At 35.9% G+C, this 21646-nt stretch overlaps 1 protein-coding gene across 1 annotated transcript in view; it reads left to right on the forward strand.

Annotated features, from left to right (window-relative positions):
* Positions 1-21646, forward strand: part of LOC145260216 (lithocholate 6-beta-hydroxylase-like) — a 69515-nt gene that overhangs the window by 1300 nt on the left and 46569 nt on the right. Inside the window, exons 2-3 of the mRNA XM_080118041.1 lie at positions 8885-8981; positions 11493-11545. Of these exons, the coding sequence (XP_079974167.1) occupies positions 8885-8981; positions 11493-11545 (150 nt within the window). The remainder of the gene's footprint in view (positions 1-8884; positions 8982-11492; positions 11546-21646) is intronic.

Raw genomic sequence — 21646 nt, forward strand, 5'->3', positions numbered from 1 at the left:
AACGTGTCTGTGTATCTGTCTGTCTGTGTGTCTGTGTATCTGTCTGTCTGTGTACATTTCCCTACGTAATAACAATGTCAATTTAAAGTCTACAGACTCGAAATTTGATATGCAGGGTACTGAGATTTGGAAAATTCGATGTGATCGGTTTTCGGCCAGAAATTTCGCTGTTAAGGGGTCAAAGTTCAACGATTTGACCTTTGAGAACTCTACCAAACTCCTCCGACAATTTTGGGTCTACGCACTTGAAATTTTAGATATAGGTTCCTTGGACATGAATCTAACTTAATAACTTGATTTGAGCCCAAAAGAATAAATTTTAAGGGGTCATAATAGGGGTCAAAATTAAAAAAATTAACCCTTTTTTTCCTCCTGTTTTTGCTCAGCATACACCTCCAAACACCCGGGCAACGGCGGGCTGAAATGCTAGTACGTATATATTTTACTTAAATAAATCCATTTATCTATCTATCTATTTATCTCTCTCTATATATAAAGGTGAACATGTGTGTGTGTGTGTCTGTGTACATTTCCCTACGCAATAACTCTGTCAATTTTTAGTCTACAGACTCGAAATTTGATACTCAGGGTACAGAGTTTTGGGAAAATCGATGTGATCGGTTTTTGATCAGAAATTTGGCGATTAAGGGGTCAAAGTTCAACGTTTTTACATTTGAGAACTCTACGAAACTCTGACAATTTTGGGTCTACACACTTGAAAATTTATGATATAGGTTCCTTTGACATGGATCTAACTTAATAACTTGATCTGAGCCCAAAACAATAAATTTTAAGGGGTCATAATAAGGGTCAAAGTTATAAAAAAATTTACCTCTGCAGTCTCTTCCAAATTACTCAGACAATTTCTGGTCTAAATATTTGAAAATTTACGTAAAGGGTATTCAGAGATAGGGCAAGCTTTTTCATCAGTTTGGGTCGAAAATTTTTAGTTACCAATATATAAATGTATGTATGTATGTATGTTAGCATGTCTGCCTTAAACTTTCAATAGTGGCGATGGATTTTACCAAGGTCAGTATCGTTTTAAATTTCGACCTTTCATACAACAAATATCGAAAAATTGGCTAAAAACATTAATATCTTCCCCTTCAACTAGGCACTTTTCTACGGGTGGGGGGGGGGGTAACTTTTTTTGTCAATATTTTTTAAAGTTATCCTCTCCTTTAGATTGTCTAGCCTTAATTTTAAAAAACGTCGCTTTCGGTTTGGCGATGGTCGTAACAGCATAAATGTTAGGTTTTACCCCGTTCTTTTCCTCCTCTGCGGTACAGGTTCGAGCCTGCCTTCCTACTACCACTTTTTTTTTTTTTTTTGCTCAACATACACATCCAAACAACCGGGCAATGCTGGGCTGAAATGCTAGTATAAAAGTGAACGTGTGTGTGTGTGTGTGTGTGTGTGTGTGTGTGTGTGTGTGTGTGTGTGTGTGTGTGTCTGTCTGTGTACATTTCTCCATGCAATAACTCTGTCAATTTTTAGTCTACAGACTCGAAATTTGATATACAGGGTACTGAGATTTGGGAAAATGTATGTGATCAGTTTTCGGCCAGAAATTTGACCTTTGAGAACTCTACCAAACTCCTCCGGCAATTTTTGGTCTAAACACTTGAAATTTTAGATATAGGTTCCTTAATAACTTGATTAGAGCCCAAAACAATAAATGTTAAGGGGTCATAATAGGGGTCAAAGTTAAAAATAATTTGACCTCTGCGGTCTCTACCAAATTACTCAGACAATTCCTGGTCTAAACATTTGAAATTTTACATAAAGGGTATTCAGAGATATCACAAGCTTTTTCGTCGAAAAATTTAAGTTACCAATATATAAATGTATGTATGTATTTTGGGTCGAAAATTTTAAGTTACCAATATATAAATGTATGTATGTATGTATGTTAGCATGTCTGCCTAAAACTTTCGACAGAAGTGATGGATTTTCTCAAGATTAGTATTGTTTTGAAGTTCAACCTTTCAGACGACAAATATCAAAAAATTGGCTAAAAACATTAATATTTCACCTTAAACTGGGCACTTTTCTACAGCGGGGGGGGGTCGCTTTTTTCGCCGATATTTTTGAAAGTCATCCTCTCCTTTCGATTGGCTAGCCTTAATTTTAAAAAATGTCACTTCCGGTTTGGCGGTGGTCGTAACAGCATAGACGTCAGGTTTTTATCCTGTTCTTTTCCTCCTCTGAGGTACGGGTTCGAGCCTGCCTTCCTACTACCATTTTTTTTTTGCTCAACATACACATCCAAACACCCGAGCAACGCCGGGCTGAAATGCTACTATATATATATATATATATATATATATATATATATATATATATATATATATATATATATATATATGAGACAATACGAGTGGAAAATGAAGTCACAAAAACTATATATTGGTAAATATAGAATGAGTCATTTATTGAATAAGGGTATACATACATTTAGTTGGGGGATAAAGTGGATTCTTTATACCAAGGTATTTCGAAGCCTAATGCTTGTCATCAGAAGAGTAGAGAAGATACTCGTAATTATTATTTACAGAGCCAATTCTTTATTGAATATATATATATATATATATATATATATATATATATATATATATATATATATATATATATATATATATATATATATATATATATACACGGAATTTTGGGGGTGTCACCAAAATCCGCTTTTTAAGGTACCAAGTTAAAGGGAAAAAAAAAGGGGGAAAATTAAACAAGCAAACAAAGAGAAATGAGCAAATGAAATACCGACCCGAAATGAGTTTAAAATGATCTGAATTTATTTAAAGGAAACAAAATGTTATGGTTGCTTATATTTTCCTAAGCTCAGGTTTTATAACTTGTAAATAAAAAAATAAACAAATACAAAACACAATTCTTACTTGAAAGAAAGGCTGAAATGAAAAGCACATTCAAAATAGAAAATATTCTTTCTTCAAGTCAGTCTTTCAACAAAAAGAACCTTGCAACCTGCATGATTTTTTTTCAGGAAAGAAAGAGAAAATGTTGCAAGGTTCTTTTCAAATTCTTTTCTTTTTCTCTCTTCTCCTCTGTCTCTCTCTCTTTTTTTTTTTTTTTCAAACAAAACCTTAAAAAGGTTTAAAAGTATAATAATTTTTCCTTACTCTGAAAGGGTAGGTTTCTTTTTCTTTCTTTCCTTTTCTTTCCCTTTCTCTGAAAGGGGTTAACTTCTTCAATAAATGGTGTATTTTGAAACACCAATTTCAACCACTTAATAAAGGCCTTCCCCTTTAGTGAAGAAGTTGAGTGTTTTACGTCGCTGGCCCGACGGAATTCCGAAAACAAGACTTCACTGTCCAATGTCTTCTTTGGAACTGATCTGAAAAGGGTCTCACAAAGTTGATTGGGATTGTCTTCCCAACACAACCAATCAGCGTTAAGCAATGCTGATGGCTACTAAGAAAAAGGAAAGGCATTTACAGAGAGAGGGGGAAAGAAAAATGTCTGTGAGGACTTAAATGAAAATGACATAAAAAGGAGAGATAGAGAGCGAGAAGGAAAGAGAGTGAGTAAGTGAGTGAGTGAGTGACAAGAGATGAACACACATTCGCCAGCTGAAAGGGGATCTTCAGGCTCCAACGACTGCTAGTCGAGGTCAAGATGAGAAGAGGTAGGAGTTAAGTGAATTTTACAGGTTGGCTAAAATGCTGACACCCCCACCCTTCCCTTTTGCACTGTTGATGGCAAGGTCCATAAAAAAATAAATATCCGACAATATATAGTACTGATTTCAAAAGTTGAAAAAAATTACTTGGGTGCCATCGGCTACAATCTAGACCAAAAATTTAGTGTTTTAGCCGTGTTCCCTACTGTTTAAGCTATCAACAGATAAATAATAAAGATTTAAAATTAAACGACTTTAAGCTATGAATGAATTTGCACATGCGCACAACTAATAGAAACATGTCGTCAAGTTGAAATGTACATTTTGCATTTTAAACTTGCCGACATATTTCTGAACGCGTTATTCATCCATCCAAACAAAGATTTTATTCGTTATAAACTATCTTTGATGTATGATTACTAGCTCCTGTTGATTTAAGTGTTGTTTGACCGGTAGTTTAAGAGTTTACCGGTTAAATTAGATATTTTCACGTAGACACACATACATACATCTAGTGTTATATTTATATAGATTAATAACCTCAGCTAAATGACTACCACAAAAAATACAATTTTATTTTTTAAGCAATCACATATGCACACTGAAAACTTTGTCGAAAAGATGAAGAAAAAATGTCAATTATTAAGAGAGGGATCAGTGTGTGTGTGTGTGTGTGTGTGTGTTGGGGGTCTACTTTTTAGACGAATCCTATGGCTTTACCCTCTTGTCAGTCGGACTTAAGGTTAGTAGTAAATTTTCTTTAAAGTCAATTGCTATAAAAAGTTAGAATGTTCTGGAAAGGAGGGATGATTTTATGTTAAATTTACATACAAAACTGATCATCGACTTTAAAGTTCTAAAATAATTGTTTTTGTCTTTGATTTTGTTGTTTTTCTTTCCACCAAGTTTTTCAATCTGTTCATACATTATTGCCTAAAAAGTATAATCTTATTTTGGCACTTATGCATAATACAGACCGTATTGAAATAATAACATCATTATTTAGAAACCTATTCTTAATATGGGAAGAGGGGGATGTTTTGTAACTATTCTGCACCTTCATGTAACAATTTAATAAACCGTAAAAATTGAATGCTGCTTCTACTACTACTACTACTACTACTACTACTACTACTACTACTACTACTACTAATAATAATAATAATAATAATAATAATCTTCTTCTTCTCTTCTTCTCTTCTCTTCTCTATATAAATAAAATGAACTCATTTTTTCCCGTCTGATTTTGACCTTAATAGGATTAAAAATCAAGATATTTCATGCAAATATAATATGCACAAACGGCAGAACAATATCTGAGGTGTGTTATAGGCTTATTATTTCTCAAATTCCTCGATAATCTTAGATTTCTATACTTTTTCTGCTGAGAAGTCACGGCCAAAATCGGTTAAGATCAATGGAAGTGGTAAAATATTTTCTCTCTAATAAATTCCTCCTCCCCCTGCCACCACTTAACACCGTTTGGGGATCGTTCACAAGGAACAGTTGAGAAGAGAACACCGGTTTGGCTTCGTAGTTCTTTCATGTGAAGTTATTTAAAATCACTAAACTAAGCTGCAGTGCTCTGTGGCGTAGTGGTTAGCGTGCTGAACAATTCACATTATATTTTCACGTTCACGCCGACCTACCGTAGTCGTTTTTTTTTTTTTTTTTTCCTAAACAACTGGAATGGACTTTTCTTGGTGGCCGAACTGTTAACGTTGCAGATGTTTTTTTTTTTTTCACACTTTATTTTCCTACTTTTACTCATGACTCCGGGTTTGATCCTTCCTACTTACCTACCATAACATTTTTTAAAACTCCCCCCCCCGTCCCGGAAACAAACACTCGGGCAACGCCGGGTACCCCCGCTAGTAATAAATGAAAGTCACAAGATCGTATGGGACATGGATATACAAACAGATAAACCCATCCAAGCGAGAAAACCGGCTGTCATAATAGTTAACAAGAAATGTTGCATCCTTCTGTCTGTTCTACAAGTATTTTGAAATAGGATCCTTTGACGAACTACAAGCCCTTGTACCCCCTCGATGTAAATGCCCCCGACAAACCAAACAATCAGCAAAATCCCAACCCTTACACAGTAGAGATCCCTAGATGTAAGAAGGTCTTCTACTCTAATAGTTTCTTCCCCAGAACTGCTAGACTCTGGAACTCCCTTCCGGGTCCCTGTTTTCCCAACTGAACTGACATGCAGAAGTTCAAGTGTAATGTGAACAGACATCTTGCCACTCAACTCCTTACATAGTATCCCTGCAACTTATGTCCCCGATAGTAGCCCCCTACATCAAAGTAGTACTGTACCTTGTTTGTGTTAAAAATGGAATATAAAAAAAAAGAAGAAAAAGTCCTGCCAGATTGTAGATTTTGCTGTTTCAGCAGACCACAGACTGAAGATCAAGGAGACTGAAAAGCAAATACATGGAATTGGCCAGAGAGCTCAAAGAGATCCGGAAAATGAAGAAAGTAAAGATAACACCACTAATAGTAGGAGCACTAGGAACGATACCGAAAATCTTTGAAAAAAGAATGGGAGAAATTGGAATCAGAGGGATGGCAGAGAAGATACAACGAATTTCAATAATGAAAACTGCAGAAATATTAAAGAAAACCTTTCAATGTGGAAACTAACACCACACATAAACTACACACAAACTGGACACAGACACGGCTACAGACGCATGACACAAAGGAAAATCACATGGAATCATGAAAACTGAAATTGTATAATTGAAAAATACCACTCTCCCCTTTTTTCTGTGAGTGTCACCATAAATGAGCACCACACCAAATAATGAGGGTCAAGGCGGATGGAAAGACTGAGGAGAGAAAGCACTAGCCAGACCTCCGCTGGATGAGTGCAAAGAAGACTGGGACCTTGGGGAGGCTTATTGCCACCCAAATTCCAGTGAAGACCAATGGTCGCCGCCAACAAGAAATCTATGGTATGTGGCTGTTGCGATAATGCAAATTCTTTTGTAAAGGTTATTGAAAGAAGTGGAGACTTGTTGTCACTCAGACTCCAGGGAACACTACAAGTTGTTCTCAAAGAGCAATCTTTTATGATGATTTGTGTGACTACTCCTAGTGAGAAAACTACTCATAATGAGTAAATAAATAATCAAACCTATTTAGCAAAGCATATTTCTGAAAGTAAAGAAATTCTTCTTCAGGAAGTGAGAAGGGAAAAGATACTTAGACTTGGGGTGAAGAAGAGTCAGAGATTGCAAGAGAGAGGGAGAAAATTATTTGAAAAGAAACTACACAGTGTATTCTTTAAGAACACTAAATTTAGAGATAATGACAGCTGGAATTCTTCATTTAAAAACGACGACTTTTTTCTAGTAATCCAACTGAATATTTGTTTTTTTTACTCTTCTCCATAATTTGACGACAGCATTTTTCAAAAATCGGACTCGAATTGTAATTTTTTTTCTTTTGCATAACTTGACACCACCATCTGTAAAACCCGAATATCGTCTTGTAATTTAAACTTTTTCATTTCTTACGAAAATAGGTTGTGGACTAATTAGGATAAAATATATATAAAAAAGGACTGCAATCATGGGCACAACGTTTTACACGTCTCGAATCTTTCGTGCCAACAACATCCTCTCCAGTCTTCTCAACTTCGGTCTTTTTAGAATGTCTTTTTATGGCCGCCGATTCGTTGTTATGCAAATTAATGCATATCTAACTACAGCTTCTTATGACACCAGGCACAGCTGACTTTCAATACATGACCCCAGACACAGCTAGCCCTCATTACACAGCCAGACACAGCCAGACACAGCTAGCCCTCACTACACGGCCAGGCATAGCTAACCTTCAGTACATGGGCAAGCATAGCTAACCCTCACTACATGGCCAGGCATAGCTAACACTCACTACATGACCAGACACAACTAGCCCTAACTACACGGCCAGACATAGTTAGCCCTAACTACACGGCCAGACATAGCTAGCCCTGACTTCACAACAACACATTGCTATTTCTCATTACACAGTCAGATAACTGACTCAAGCTACACCCCTATACACCGCTAGCCATTCACATTTACATCAATGATCTCTCAAAACACATATTTAAATCATTTGTTGATATCTATGCTGATGACACGATCATCTATGGCAACACATCAAAGGTCATAAATGACAAAGTTCTCTCTGATTCTCTCTCCTCTGATCTTGAGCGTGTGGTACAATGGGGGGGGGAAGAGGTGGTTGGTTACCTTTAATGCATCTAAAACCAAGCTCCTATGTTTACATCATCAACACTCTGATCCCCATCTGGCATCAATTGAAATGAATGGCTCTCGTCGTGGGGAGGCTTCATGTTTTGACAAGCTTCTGGGTTTGACCTTTACTCCTGATCTGAAATAGAACACATACATCAAGTCTGTTGCCCAGGTCGCTGGGAAAATAGTGGGATCCTTCTACCCCTCCAGAAGATATCTCACTACTAATGCAATTCTCTATCTCTATAAAAGCTAAGTACGTCCAAAGATGGAATACTGCTGCCACATCTGGGCTGGAGCTGCTAAACCAGTCTATCCTGCCTTGACAGAGTACAAAATAGACTTCGTAGCTTAATGGGGGATGCCCTTTTCTCTTCCCTGCAACTTCTCTCCCACAGCAGAGACATTGCGAGCCTGTCTTTGTTTTATTGTTATTTCCTTGGAAAGTGCTCGTCCGAGCTCCAATCTCTCGACCCCCCTCTCCAATCTTTCACAAAAAACACCCGTCTAGCTGAAACCACTGTCAATAATTTTTCCCACTCTTTATCTATGCCTAAATCAAAACAGATTCCATGAACAAAGCATCTTTCTTAGAAGTGCACGCCTGTGGAATTCTCTTCCGTTTGCCTGTTTCCCACCTGACTACAACTTGGATGTCTTCAAGTCCAACATAAACAAATTCCTGATGAATCGCCCCCTTAAGTAAGACACTTTATCAAATCTCCAATACTATCCCATTGATTACTGTACACGCAATAACCCTTATCCCCAAATGGCTTCCGGGCCTTGATAAGTGGTGACCTCCATGTAAAAAAAAAAAGATCCGCTAGTTTAAGATACACCTGAAGAAGGTCGAAGATTACATCAACCGAAATGTTATGAAAATAACACTCATGATGAGAATAGTTGTCTGAAGACTCCAAATAATCTAAATAATCGTTTCGTATAATTTTATAATTATTCTTCTTTACAGATGGGCGACATATCCTTACACGCAACTGAAGTATCTCGGTATACCTGGCCCAAAACCGACACCCATTATGGGGAACCTTCCAAATCTGAAAGAAAAGGTAAATTTATCTCTCTATATCTATCTATCTATCTATCTATCTATCTATCTATCTATCTATCTATCTATCTATCTATAAAAGTGAGAGCGTGTGTGAGGACACTTCTCAACCTATATACTTAACAAACTTTTGATCTATAAACTTGAATTTTGATATATAGGGTATTCTGACATGTGAAAAACTTTTTAATTGGTTTTCATCCGGACAAAAGGGCTGCTAAGGGGGTAAAATTGAAAATTTGGTACTTGTGGGGTGGAGGGTGGTCATCGGATTTTTATCTGTTTGTCAACTGTTTCGCAACTGTGCATGCATGCGTGAATCGTTTACATGACAACTTGCTTATGTTAAGAATAAGTATTTTTGAAAACACTTTTGAAAGATCGTGACAAGGCCTAATGGTTATTACACTTTACTCACTGTCTTTAGGTTTTGGTTTCGATCTCAGCTCAAGTATATATATATATTTTTTTTTTTTACTTACAAGAAGTAAGCTGTTTGGAAAAAAACATAATACTCGATTGCACATGTCTCAGTTTCTTTCCTTTGTATCTTTAAATATTTTTGTTTGTTTGTTAAAAAAAGTAATTAGAAATCCTTCTGGACTGAGACAATTTTAATTTTTTTGTTTTTTGGGGAAGAAAGCTACATTAAAATTCGATGTTTTATAATGCTTATATATGACATCCTATTTTCTTATAATAAATCTCAACTTTATGTCGATCTTTACCGGCATGGGAAGGTCAGTAAATAGCCAAGTTTGTTCTTTTTATATAAAAAGCAAGTCGTTAAAAGATTTGTAAATAAAATTTTGTTTCTTTAAATATTTTTGTTTGCTCACTATATAAAAATGTAAACTTTTTTATTTTGCATTTTATTTACAAATACGTTTTGTTATAAATACATCTTTAAAAATAAATTTTGTAAATAAAACTATTAAATAAAACGCTATTTTCAAATAGTAAACTCCTAAATTAACCCTCGTAGGGAGGCAGGTAAATTTCCAAGTTTTTCTTTTTTGTTTTTATAAAAAATAAGTTATTTTTTAAAATGTTTTTTGTTTGTTTGCAAAAAAAATTTTAAAAAACAACCCCCTCCCCGCAAACTTTTATTTAATCTGAAAAGTTTAAAAGGAATAAATATATATATTATTTTTATTCTGTAAAGTGTACATAATTTAAAAAAATCTTTTTAATAAAAAAGTTTTTGCGTATTATCCATTTCTGATTGATTATTTGTCTTTGTTATATAATTGAATATTTATTTGAATGCTTGTTTATTATTTGATTAAATATTTATTTATATATTCGAATTCCTTTACACGATATTAAAAAGATACGTAAAATTTTTGAAGCAGCAGCAGCACCCCCACTAATTTCAGGCACGAGCCGCCACTGTATATATATATATATATTTTTTTTTTTTTACTTACAAGAAGTAAAATATATATATATATATATATATTTTTTTACTTACAAGAAGTAAAAAAAAAATATATATATATATATTTTTTTTTACTTACAAGAAGTAAAAAAAAAAAATATATATATATATATATATATATATATATATATTTTTTTTTTTTTTTTTACTTACAAGAAGTAAGCTGTTTGGAAAAAAACATAATACTCGATTGCACATGTCTCAGTTTCTTTCCTTTTCTTCCTTAATTTTTTTAAAAGCAATTTAATGTTACGAGTAATACCGGGCAACGCCGGGTACACCTGCTTAGTATCTTTATAAAGTTAGGTACGTTGCTATAAATATATATTTATAAATATAGGATTCATTCTTTGTTGTATACATACATCATTATGTATGTGATATAAGCAAATTAATTAATCGATTAGAGAATTATCAATTAATGATGGAAAGTCTCACGACTCGTATACAAAATCTTGCCTAATAAGTCCCACACTATCACCCAAATCTCTGTTCCATCGCCGCAGTATTGCAAACCTGTATTTGTTTTACAAATATTTTAATAGTATGTGCTCTGACGAACTCGTAGCACTTTTGTACACCCTCGACGTAAATAATCCTGACTAACCCAACAAGCAATTAAAAGTCAAATTTAAAGTCAAATATGAACAGGTAAAATTATAGAGGAATAAAAGGCGAATCAAATGAAACATAGGTTGTTTAAAACAGTTACATTCGATTTAGCTTTAATTTGCGATTTTTGAAAAAAAAATGACATGTGCGGACCTTCTTTTTGGCGCCCCTGTATTTTGTAATTTTAGGCCTTTTAAGTAGGTGATTCATGGAGCGAGTCTAGTATTTTGGTAAAAGGCTAGTTGAGTTAACAAATGGTTAATAGGACATATTTAACCCCCCCCCACCTTTTAGCCTGTTGCCAAATTTTATATTTATTTTAATGAATACAGCTTCTTCTGAAGGAATTCATAACGACAAAGTACATTTTTTTTATTTATTTTTTTTTTTGTAAAAATTCCTTTTGAATGTGTACAATATTAACATTGCTTTTTCTTTTTTTTTTTTTTTTTTTTGCAGGGCCATATTAAACTTTATCCCGAACTGATAAAAAAATATGGAAAGGTTATAAGGTAAATATTAAATTATTTGAATCAAACGAAATTAATTTATTTGGTTTTCATGAAATCAAAATTGCTTTGAATTAATTACTTGACTGCAATGCAATCAAATTACCAAAACTTAACCAATTGTTTTTACATATTTTTATGATCCCAAGTGTGTAGATCTCAGGATCCACGTCGGTGAATGTCAGTGGCAATGGTGTACAGATGTCTAGTGATGTCTGCGCTTAACTTCTTGATTATATGCCATAAAGAATTACGTACTTGTGATGATCGGTGTAGTAGGTGTAGTGTTATCATAGAACTACTTTCATACGCGTAACAAGTAAATCATGGCGTATGAATATTGATGTCAACCGCCTAATACATACGTATTCGAGAAAAGCTATGTAAGCATTTGACGTCATTTTTATGCCTTCTGGGACTTTCCATATGCCAACTAAAGTATCTCCAATAATCCCAGCCCATATCATTATCCCACCACCACCTTGTTGACACCTTAAATGCTGATGACGATTGTAGTGTTATCATAGAACTACTTTCATACGCATAACAAGTAAATCATGGCGTATAAATATTGATGTCAACCGCCTAATACATACGTATTCGACAACATGGCGTAGACCTCTACACACGTACATTCAATCTCTCTTCTTATGTAAATATGTCAATAAAGTTCTATATTAAATAAAACCACAACTTGGTTATCAATTACTTATAACAACAAACATAAACTAACGACATGGTGGCAGCGAAATGGATACTGAACATTTGTAACAATTAAAAAAAAACTCACTCAGTTTGATTGACTAGTCGCAACCCACAACAGAAAAAAAAAAATTGGCAACATACCAGAAAGGAAAAACATTTCTTTCACAAAAGACAAAACTTTGGCAACAGACACGAGAGGAAAAATAAGTTTACAAAAGACAAAACAAGGCATGTAAACCAATTTTCATTAATTTACTCACCTGTGCATTTTATAAAATTTTGCTGTCATTCTCGTATATGCTATAAACACGTGTGAATTTGTGCACAATAGCAGACATTTTGAATTTTTGTCAACTGTTGTTATCGTATATGTCCCCGTAAACACGTGTGGATTTTTGCACACCGGCAGACATATTGAATTTTCTGTTTATCGAAAAAATACATAGCCGTTAATAATAATGTCTACCAATAATGACATTATTCCGTTTATGGACTAGGGAATGCCAAATCCAGCGGAAACATTTAAACTTTTTAAACAGAGGCTAGAATTATATTTTGCTATAAACAAAATAAAAACCGACCAACAAGCGAATTACATACTGCTAAAGACCGGCAACGAAGGTCTCAAAAAATTTAACACTTGGAAATTAACAGATGAGGAATAACGTTCTCCCGACACCATTTTTAATAAATTCTTGGAGCATTTAGAACCTAAAGAAAACTTTAGGATTAACAGACTAAAACTAATGTTTTATAAACAAAAACAAAATGAGACATTAGACGACATCGTCAATAGATGTCATCAACTTACGTTAAAATGCTCACTAAGCGACACTGGACAAGAACAGCAAATTATAGAACTAATTATTGCGAGTACCCCAATTGTCGAATTCCAGAAAGAACTACTATGAAAAGATAATACGCTAACACTGGATGAAACCATCCGAATTGGTAAAACGTACGAAGCAACAAACGCACATATTAAACAGCTTAGAGAGATGTTAAACACCAATAACGAGGAGGACAATAGTATGACGAGATCCCTGGCGACACCAGATGATCTTGCTTTTCAAATAGAGGATGAGGTATGGGGAGGACATACTGACACTTGGTCAAGGAAAAACAGATGTTTATGACAGAAGAAATAGTGAATATTTTGATGGGAAATAAATAAATAAATAAATGATAATGAGATTCTCGAGTTGGCAGAAAAAGCAATACAGGGTCGCCAGCCGAAAATGTTTGACTCATGGAGATAAATAGTTGTCACTTATCACATCAAGGCCGAGGTGGGGTCTTTAAGAGAAAGACAAACGAGAATTTGTTCCGATATAATGGCTTTTAAAAATCTGTTAACAATGAAGAGGTTGTTTTAAAACCCTGTTGAGTGACATGGTCGACCTGGAGGTGACATGATAAGTAACACCTCAGTGCAATGAGGGTTAAAAATTGGTATAGATAAAAGCCGAGAGAAGGAGTAGAAATTAGGGAAACAGAGATAGGGAGAGGAAAAAGGAAAAGGGAGTACAAATTGATACGATAAAAGAAGAAAGGGAGAGGAAAGGAAGAAAGAATAACTCCAAAAAGGTGGACGGAGGAATTACTGTTTTGATAAAAACAAGACAGCTAATTGGGGTCTGTTTTCACTGATCTCTTCCCGTGGACGGACGGTAGATGAAGAACGGAAAACTTGGTAAAAGAAACAAAACTGCCAGCCCTCTAAGTTGCATGACTAGGCAGTGTGTAACTATTATATTGTAAAGTCAAAGACAATAATCAATTCTGTGTTAACCAATTAAGTTTTGATTTTCTTTTCTTTGATTGGAACGCCGTTGTGAATGCAATATATTTCTCCGATAGCCCAGGTGACGGTTGGAAGCTGATTTGAAAGCAGAACCGGAAGGAGAGACCGACGACGACCCGAAGACGAATTCGACCACTAGACGAAACCACGGGTAATGTAACGCCACATGTCTTGGCTACGGGTGCATTTCAATTACGAGCCTATGCACCTGAGCTGAGCTGCACTGGGGGCGTTACAATAGCGCCAATACTGACATACAAGCAATTACAAAATATAAACAAAATATAAAGACAAACAACTGCCTTAATTGCGGAAAAAGTCACAAATGCAAAACGTGTGGAAAATATAACCACTGGGCAACAGTATGTTTATATAACAAAAGATCAAGGTCAAGGTCACGAAACAGAGACCGTGGAAAACAAAAACCATTAAACATGAACCAGACCAAGAAAAAACACTTCATCTAAACTGATATATTATCCAGGAACAACAGCCAGGAACTAAATGAACAATTCGAAAATTTAACTTTTTCCACCATTAACACACCCTCTCAAACACAGAGAGATGAAGCCTTCGCTTATATAAGTATAAAATTACCTAATCGAAACGGGACTCACAGACTACAAATTAAAGTCGATACTGGAGCCCAAGGTAATACTTACCAATTTCTACATTCCATAGAATGTTTCCTGAGAAATTAACCACTGATGGCTTCCCAAAACTAAAAAAAACAAAGTAAGGACAAAAAACTAATAGCCTACAATGGAACACCGATAAAGTGCTATGGCAATATCAGTATACCATGCAACTACCAAACCTCTGATTTGCACGAAAGCACCTTCTATATAGTAGATGTAAATGGACCAGCAATTCTAGGACTACCATCACTGGAAATACTGAAAATGGTCACTCTTCACTGCACAGTGAAAGAACAAAATATAGTCAAACCAATCAACAAAATCCAGATCAATTCGACAAAATAGGCTATATGCCTGGACATGTCAAGTTAACAACGAGCAAAAATGTACAACCTCACATTGACCCACCAAGAAAACCCCCAATTGCCCTAAAGGACAACATAAAACAGGAACTAGACAAAATGGTCAGCAACAAGATGATTAGAAAAGTCACAGAGCCAACAGACTGGGTTTCCAGCCTAGCTTATTCACACAAGAAAGATGGAAGCCTGAGAATCTGTCTAGACCCAAGACGCCTTAACATTGTGCTAAAAAGACCACACCATGCAACCCCTACAGTGGAGGAGCTAACGCACCACTTTGCAGGTGGTAAGCTGTTCTCTAAACTTGATGCCAAAGCTGGTTATTGGTCCATACATTTGGATCAGGAATCTCAGCTGCTAACGACATTCCAATCCCCTTTTGGCAGATACTGTTTCCAGAGATTACCATTTGGGTTAAGTGTATCCCAGGACATTTTTCAAATGAAAATGGACCAGATACTCGAACAAGTTGATGGAGCAATTGGAATTACAGACGACATTGTTGTCTATAGTAAAACGGACAAAGAACATGGTAAGATCTTGTACAGGCTCATGCAAGTAGCTGCAAAAAATGGTCTTGCGTTTAATTCAGCAAAATGCAAAATAAAGTAAAAAAATATATCTTTCTTTGGAATGATATATAGTGAAAATGGTGTTAGCCCAGACCCAGAAAAACTTAGACTTACAAGACATGCCATATCCAACATGCAAAAAAGAACTACAAGAATTCTTAGGCCTTGTCACATATTTATCACCATTCATCCCAAATTTGGCTGACAAGACACATACATTAAGAGGCTTGTTGAAGAAAGACGTACATTTTCTCTGGGAAGAGCATCACAAGGTATGCTTTGAAACACTTAAAACAATAATCACCAAAAACTCCACATTAACGTACTTCGACACGAATGAAGTACCAATACTGCAAACTGATGCGAGTTTAAAAGGACTTGGAGTAGCATTAATGCAAAACAAAAAACCTATTGCATATGCATCAAAGTCTCTAACAGACGCCGAGCAACGGTATGCATGCATAGAAAGGGAACTTCTAGCAATTGTATTTGGTGTCCACAGATATCATGTCTACCTATATGGACGGAAGTTCAAGGCACACACCGATCATAAACCTTTGGTCATGATACTACAGAAACCACTGACCAGTGCACCTCCTAGTCTACAACGAATGATGACCAAATTACAGGGATACCAGATACAAATAGAATACATACCAGGCAAAGAAATGGCTGTAGCTGATACACTAAGTCGCTTCCCCAGTACTCAAAACACTGACATGATCGACTTAGATATTCGAGTTGACTTGGTGAGATTCAGGAGCGAACGCCTGAATGAAATAAAAAAGGAAACAAAGGCTGATCCAATACTCAACCAATTACATGAAACCATAACAACAGGATGGCCAGACTACATTAAGGAAGTACCACCGACAATTCGGTCATACTGATCATACAGAGATGAATTATCTGTCAGTGATGGCATAATCATGAAAGGCTCAAGGATTATTATCCCTGAAAACCAGCAGAAAACTATCCTGGACCAACTACATTACAGCCATCAAGGTATCGAAAAGACACGTCTGCAAGCTAGAGATACTGCATACTGGAAGCGAATTAACACTGATATTGAGAACATGATCAAAAAGTGTTCAATATGCCAGGAAAACCTCCCAGCACAACCAAAGGAAACTTTACAACCACATGATATCCCTAGCAGAGCATGGGAAGTTGTTGGCACTGACTTGTTCCACTGTAACGACCAGGAATACTTCATAATTGCCGATTATTATAGTAAATTCCCAATCATACGGAAAATGAATGGCATGGTCACAAGCAACATGGTCATATCAACAATGAAGCAGATATTTTCAGAACATGATATTCCCACCAGAGTTATTAGTGATATCGGACCACAGTACTCCAGTGAAGCATTTAAAGAATTTGCTCAACAATGGCAATTCGATCATATCACATCATCTCCAAGGTGTCCTAAATCAAATGGTTTTATTGAACGACAGATTCAAACCATTAAAAGAACAATAGTCAAAGCAAAGCAAGCAAGAAGAGATGTTAACCTTGCAATGCTGTGTTTAAGAACAACACCTATCAGCCACAAACTTCTAAACAGTCGCATCATGAAATCGAACCTGATTGCAAAAATCACGAATCACAGATTTCCCAACCGTGACCTTATCCATGAAGAACTAAAGCACACACAGGATATACAAAAAACCTATCACGACAAAACAGCCCTTGACTTACCAGCACTTGTCCCTGGACAACACGTACGTATGTGGGGTAACCAAACTGGAAAATGGAAACCAGCAACAATTCTCAGCAAATCTACAGAACCTAGATCATACATCCTCAAATTGCCAGATGGATCGTCAAAAAGACGTAACAGAGTCCATATCAGAGCAGATGGAAAAGCAACCCATAAACATGTTCACTTCAGTGACCAAACCCAATCTCAATCTGGACTCCCTAACACAAGCATCTCAAACCAAATAAACACTAAGAAACACGCACCAAATATAACAAGACATGGCCGTGAAATCCATAGGCCAAACAGATTTAAACAATAAATATCTGAACAATGTGTACTACTTTTCTTCCTTCTGGTAAGGGGGATGTAGTGTTATCATAGAACTACTTTCATACGCGTAACAAGTAAATCATGACGTATGAATATTGATGTTAACCGCCTAATACATACGTATTCGACAACATTGCATAGACCTCTACACACGTACATTCGATCTTTCTTCTTATGTAAATATGTCAATAAAGTTCTATATTAAATAAAACCACAACGTGGTTATCAATTACTTATAACAACAAACTTAAACCAACGACAGTAGGTAATCGATACTTGCTAAATATCGATTATTACTGTCGTGAGAAAGACAAACGAACACCCGAAATCGTGCTTGGTAAATATACAGACTCATCATCCCCGGATGTCACCAGGGGCCGTAACTCCTGTGACACCAGAAGTTATCTCCCTTTATTGTTTAAGGTATTACAATACTTTTTTTTTTTTTTTTTTTTTTAAATATGTATCAAAGAGTTTATTCAAACATGATGTGTCTGGAGTACTTGCGCTGATGGGAAGAGCTGTCAACCTAAGTGAAGAAAATGATAATCATGAATTAATATGGGTAAAATCCATTGAGTGCGTACGGTGGGTATATGAGAAAATAAAGCTGTGTACGCATTATAAACGTTTCTTTTCTGTGTCTTATGTTATACATTAGGGGGTCATTTCGAGTTAAAAGTTTATTTACTGCACCCATCTGAACTATAAAGAAAATCATGATTTAAATGTGTATGCCTCGTCTAAATAACTAACGATGAATATCTAATATGGCCGACCAGACGGGTGATCAAGAAGTCAGATCGCGGTACTGGTCGCGGTAAGAGTTCCCTGCCGAACACCCTAAAAAAACAATGATTTCTCCCGCGCAGCCGCAAAGGACATGTTTTAGTTGCCATAGTAACAACACTTTTTATCGACATTGTTTTACTGTATGAATATTGAAATAAAAGACATTGCTACACATTTATTAATAATATCTCACTTTTAATCACTTTTATCGACTTTTTAAAACTTTTTTTTTTTACTCTTTTTAAATGACAACGTTAATGTTCATGAATATTGAAATAAAACATTACTACACATTTATTAATATCTTTTTTTTTCGGTATTATTATACAAACACCGTGACAGCGAATTAGTAAAATCTTTTACGTAGTATTCTGTTACGTTTCGGTGTGCTCTGAACACGAATCTGAAAACTGGGTTAGGGTTAGGGTTAGGGTACATTTTTTCCTACTAATTCGCTGTCACGGTATTTGTATAAATTTACCTTTTTTTCTTTACTGTTTATGTGTCAATTTTATCGACTTTTTCTTTTCTTATATTGAATATTGAAATAAAAGACATTACTACACATTTATTAATATCTTTTTTTTTTTTTTTTACTGTTTTACTGTTTGTGTCACTTTTATTGACTTTTTCTTTTATGAAACTTATCGGCGGTTCTTGAAATTTACTTACCACAAAATTTGTCGGCGGTTCTTGAAATTTACTTACCACAAAATGATGATAGAATAATAAATTTACTTACGTTTAATCAATGTTATTTCCTTTTTTAAATAGCATTTTCTTTTTAAATGACGACGTTTTTACTGTTTATGAATATTAAAAGAAAAATAACGTACGGTCTGTTGGCTTTTTGTCCCACATAGTAACAAGTGGTGTGAGGTACGCGCATGCTAAAAAGGCACGCTGTCGGTCTGTAGACCGCCCAGCTAGGAAGCTGGTCTAAAAAAGGATTGGAAACAGCTTGTCTCTTCCTTTTATAGGTGTTTCCGGTGTGTCTTTTGCGCATGTGTTGATTTCCTTTGAAAGGGGTAGTGACGTTGTCCATGCGTGCGTGTATGTGTGTACGTAATGTGAGTGTATGTACGCGAACGTGAATATATGCACATGTGTGGATGTGGGCGCATATGTTTGTGTGTGCGTATGTGTATGACAAGTAATATAGCTTGAGATGTAAACGCATGTTTTTGTGTGAGACTAGAAAAGGCTCGTGCAATACTCCCCTTCCTAGGAAAAAAAATAATATATATGCAGTGTATATATATTTATATATATATATATATTTTTTTTTTTTTGTAAGTAATGTTTTTGGCAATTGACTTTTCATCCTGTTTTTTATTTTTTATTTTTTTTTTTTTGTTGGCGTGGTTGTTTAAAAAAAACGTCAAAAAACGGAATGTCCAAAAACGGAGTGTGTTCGTAAAAAAAAGTATTTACTTACGTGTGGAAAAGGCGTTTACTCTTTTTTTTAGGGTGATATTTGGTTGTTCTTTTGTGTGCTGCCATGTGCAACGAGTTGCTTGGATAGTGAAATGAATTGTTCGTTTGGAAGGAAAATTTTTGTATCGCGTTGACGGTGTTTTCGCATGTGAGCCTGCGGTAGTGTGTACATTGTCTGTACGGGCGCTAGTTGTGCATTCGTTCTTGTTGAACGATGAGTGTGGTTGCCGGCTTGTCAACGAAACTTCCAAGTTGTGAGTTTATCAGCGTGCGTGGTGCATCTCAACTCGTTGATTCAACTTCTTCCTATGCATTGATAGGGATGTCCTGTAATTGTTTCTTTGTTGTTGCCTCTGCTGTGCGGGAGAGAATGTGTATAGGCCTATGTGATTTTGCTCCTCGCGTTTGTTGCAGGGTAATGTCAGGAAACCGTGAAAAATGTTTGTCGAGCTCGAATTTTTTTAAAAATCGGTATGAAATTGACAGCTCCATGTTTATTTTCTGCCGAGTCTGACGAGGGGTTTCGTCATTGTTGTTTGTAGTAGTTATTCCTGTCGGTAGTGGTTCACTTGTTTTTCTTTGTTGAGAAGTTCGTTTTTCTCTTTATCAAATAAAATGCGCGTCTCGCTCAAAACAATTTCTTTAAAAAAAGTAGGGTCACCATGCTTGTTCGTTTCACGTTTCGTCGTGGTCGGTGGTTTGTTGTGAACTTGTGGCATAGGAGGAAATGCGTGTTTCTCTTGCATTTGGGTGTCACCATTTTGTAGCGGTCTAGGGTATAGAAGGAAATGCGTGTTCCTCTCATGTTCAGGTGTCACCAATTTGTGATGGTGGTGCAAAAATAGGGAAAATGAATTGAATTGAGAAAAAGACGAAGTACGTGTTAAATTGAATTAAATGAACTAGGATTTATTTCATGAAGAAACAAATGAAAGAAAAGGGTACAACACGTGTTTAGTTTGCCGTGAGTCTCTCGTTGTTAGCTGGTGAGAGGGAAAGTTTATTGTTGTAGAAAGAGAGTGAGTGCGTGCATGAGTGTTTCGTTCAATCTCATCCATTCCATTTCATTTTAAATAAAGGGGTCACCATTTCATGTTGCGCGTGGCAAGAAAAGGAAATGGAATGAAGGAAACAAAGAACTCAAATGCTGGAATAAAATAAACATGTTGTTTATTTTCTGTTGAGAAATGAAAGTCTTGGGTGTACACGTGTTCATTCGGCCGTTGATGATTACGCGCGTGGAAGGAAAGGGGGAATGCAATAGAGAAACACGAAGTGGCAAGCCAGCCTGTAAAAAGAGAGGGTTAAGCTCAGTAGAGAGTCGCGCACATGTCTGTGTTGATGGACCAAAACCGAAAGGGAGATAGAGTGAGAAAGTCAATCCAGGTTATGGAGATAGAAAAAAGTATAAAGTGTACGTACGGTCTGATAGCTTTTTGTCCAACATAGTAGCAAGTGGTGTGAAGTACGCGCATGCCGAAAAGGCACGCTGTCGGTCTGTAAACCGCCCAGCTAGGAAGCTGGTCTGAAAAGGCTGGAAACAGCTTGTCTCTTGCTTTTATAGTCGTTTCCAATGGTCTTTTGCGCATGTGGGGATTTCCTTTGAAAGGGGAACTGACGTTGTCCTTGTGTGCGTGTGTGTGAGTATACACGTAAATGTGAGTATATGTACGCGAACGTGAATATATGTACGTGTGTGGATGTGGGCGCGTATGTATATGACAAGTAATATAGCGCAGATTCAAGGATTGTTTGA

This window comes from Euprymna scolopes, chromosome 36 (assembly GCF_053919585.1).
Source record: "Euprymna scolopes isolate OS-2025 chromosome 36, ASM5391958v1, whole genome shotgun sequence".
Taxonomy (NCBI): domain Eukaryota; kingdom Metazoa; phylum Mollusca; class Cephalopoda; order Sepiida; family Sepiolidae; genus Euprymna; species Euprymna scolopes.